Raw genomic sequence first — 3,042 nt, 5'->3', positions numbered from 1 at the left:
TCGACTTCTCACCACTAATTTTCTCAAAACCTATGGGAATAGTGCGAAACTCTATGCCTGCATGCCGTAATCTTAAAATCATATTACATTTGCCTCCCGCAGGCTGCAATACCACTTTACCGCTTAACGTCAAATCGGGAAAAATAAGTCTCGTATCGAGTGTAGAATTTTCCGAACTAAATTTACATTTATCCACCTCCACCCAACGGGCAGCATTTTCATTTGGTAATCTCACTTTTAAATCCTCAACATCTACCCGGGCCACTGCTAAACGATGTGGCTGTCTTTGATTCTGATACTGAGTCTGAGTTTGTGATAGAGCAGCTTCAAAATCCAGCCTTGAATAGGGTTGATTATAATTACGATTGATATTTTTGGCATAATAACCACGATCATTGGAGGGATGATAGAAATCCTCTTCGGGCTCTTCGGGTTGCCCGTACAAAGAGTGATAGAGTGTATAGGGTGTTTGGGGAACATAGGAGCGTGATGATTTCGTTTGTATACTACGTCGTCTCATGTGTTCGAGGGCATTTTCTAAGCGATGTGAACAGCGCTGTGTATTGCGATAGGGTTGTGCTAAGGAAACTGTGAATTTAAAGGAGTTATTTATAAAAACGGTTTCAATGATATTATTTATTCTTTGGAAATTGTTTTGAAGTGAAAGTTCTATACTTATTAATCTATCGGCCGACTCTCATTTACCTTGACCCGTTCCTTCTGTCCGTTAAAGGACTTAAATCTTTAACGATCTTACCGCATTTATTACCACGATTTCTAAGGATTCTGATTAATGCTGAGTTGTATTACATTAATTTGAATATTAGGGTGAGTTACGGAATAGGGTCTTGGTCCAATTATGAAACAATGTTACAAAATTAAAAAGATTCAAAAACAAGTAATTTTTGTAGAATTTTTCAGTATTGCATTATTTTTTAACGATTATGATATGGATCCAAATTCATTAGACATTTGATAGACAGATTTATGTTCTTGAAAATAAAGTCAAAATTGGCCTAATTTTCTCTATTTTTACGATTAGGGTATGATAGTTCAAACCACTATTATGGGATCTTGGCGAAATCGTTGGCTGTCATTTTCCCACTACAACTCATCAATAGAAAATATTTGTGGACATTTTTCCGTTTAGGCGAAAAATATATACATTAGGTTTAGGGTTGCTTGCTAGTTAGCGAGTTCACTCGGAGGCCTTATGACCCATTGTAATAGCATTAGACTCGCCAATCACTTAAGTTAAGAGAATGTTTTCCCTCCCTAATTTCGTTGACTGCTTGTTTCCTAAAGTTCCCCGCGAAAACCAGCCGATATCTCTAATAAAACCCATTATGTTTACTAGTCACTCTTCTCTGAAACAATCCAGATCATGAAATAGAGATAGAGAATTCTGTGCTAGGCAGTAACATAGAAAAATATATACATAAGTATAGTAAAAACAATTTTGTGGATCTGGTTCATATATTTCGATTTGGTAAAAACAGATTGAGAAATCGATATACATCTCTCACGTACGTATCTATGTAGTAAAAGACTTCTATGTTGGTCCTTGATATATAACTGAATTATATTCAAATAGGGAGGACAGATATGGACAATTGGTGTACGTTAAGGTGGGCGTAGGATCAATATTTGGGACATTGCGAACATCGTAATGATATGGAAATAATCGGCAGGGTACAAATTTAGAGAAAAACTAAATAAAAAGTATATTTTAATCTCTGCCGGTACGTGGACATTGTTAGATGTAACTCGTTTCTAAAATTTCCGATTTGATGTATGGTCCTATCGAATTAATCCAAAAAAATTTGTGGTCAAACGTTTGTGAACATTTAGACAAGGGATCTGTAAAAACTGACAATGTTGCGTTGTCAATATTACATAGTGTTATCGTACGTATGTAAATAATTTGACAACGGAAGTTATTGAAACATTATAAACACTTTGGTGTCAATTTGGTACCAGGAGTGTATATTTCTTTTTTCCTCTGTTTACAATTTAGAACGCAATTTCACTTCGGGTCAAAGGTCAGATATTGTTTGCATAAAATAAACCATATATTCGGGTCAAAGGTCAGATATTGTTTGCATAAAATAAACCATATATTTTATGCTTTAGAAAACTTAGTCCAAAGTCGGGTTTTGGTATATTTTGGTCCCAAGGCATTTTACAAAATTGCTATAAATAGTCGGTTATATTATACCAATAAAATAATGCGCGATCCAGATACAAGTTACTGATTTATTAAAGAATCTTTGTTTTTAAATACATTTCAAAAAATAATTGTTTCTTTTTATCCTTTCATACACTAAAACCAGTTTTAAATCACATTGTTCCAAAAAAACTTTCACTTCAAGAAATTTCCAGAAAAAAATTTTGCTTCAATATAATTTAAAAATTTTTCCCTTTACCTTTAAAAACTTGAATTAATAACAAAGTTAACACTAAATACAAACGTTTCACAGAACACAATTTAAAATTGTCACTACAAATATAACAATTTTTTCGATATTCTTTTAAACAAAACATTTTCCATGTACAACAATTACTAAAAACAAATTCCGTTAAATAAAATTTTTAAACTTTATAAATGCTCTTTTTATTATTATTTTTTCTTTCCGTTAAAAATTTGTTGTGTATTTTTTTTAAAGCTTTCAACCAAGTTAAACCGTCTTCAACTGCATCTATAGTTGGAATGTTTTGGGGGTACAAAATCATTTGTTACACCAGCGCCTCAAAGTAGTTCATTATTGTTGGCAGCACAATGATAATGATGATCACAATACCGCTTTTCTTTGATCGTTTTCTTTTTTTGGTTAAGTTGGTCTCTTTTTTTACGCTTTTACATTACAAATGTAAGACAGACGTTTTAGTTTTAGTACTTTGTCTTCGTTTTTTTTCGTCTTTTTCACCTGTTTTCTTGGTGAACCCCAGCGTGTCATTTGAATGTTCGTCAGTGAAAGTGTTTTCCATACATGAGTGATTTGCAAGAAGGGTGTCCCAAGCCAGAGAATGATATTTGTTTTA

At 33.2% G+C, this 3,042-nt stretch overlaps 1 protein-coding gene across 1 annotated transcript in view; it reads right to left on the bottom strand.

Moving 5' to 3' along the window:
- The window catches only part of LOC111689043, a 3,597-nt gene extending 841 nt beyond the window's left edge, over window positions 1-2,756 (bottom strand). Inside the window, exons 1-2 of the mRNA XM_046949151.1 lie at window positions 2,427-2,756; window positions 1-588 (exon numbers count right to left, since the gene is read on the bottom strand). The exon at window positions 1-588 is cut by the window's left edge and continues 841 nt beyond it. Coding sequence (XP_046805107.1) covers window positions 1-588; window positions 2,427-2,544 — 706 coding nt within the window. The 5' untranslated portion in view covers window positions 2,545-2,756. The remainder of the gene's footprint in view (window positions 589-2,426) is intronic.
- Window positions 2,757-3,042: the final 286 nt, after the last annotated feature.

Source organism: Lucilia cuprina, chromosome 4 (assembly GCF_022045245.1).
Source record: "Lucilia cuprina isolate Lc7/37 chromosome 4, ASM2204524v1, whole genome shotgun sequence".
Classification (NCBI taxonomy): Eukaryota; Metazoa; Arthropoda; class Insecta; order Diptera; family Calliphoridae; genus Lucilia; species Lucilia cuprina.
Note: the sequence above shows the minus strand (reverse complement) of the source record. Positions and strands in the feature narration are given on the sequence as shown.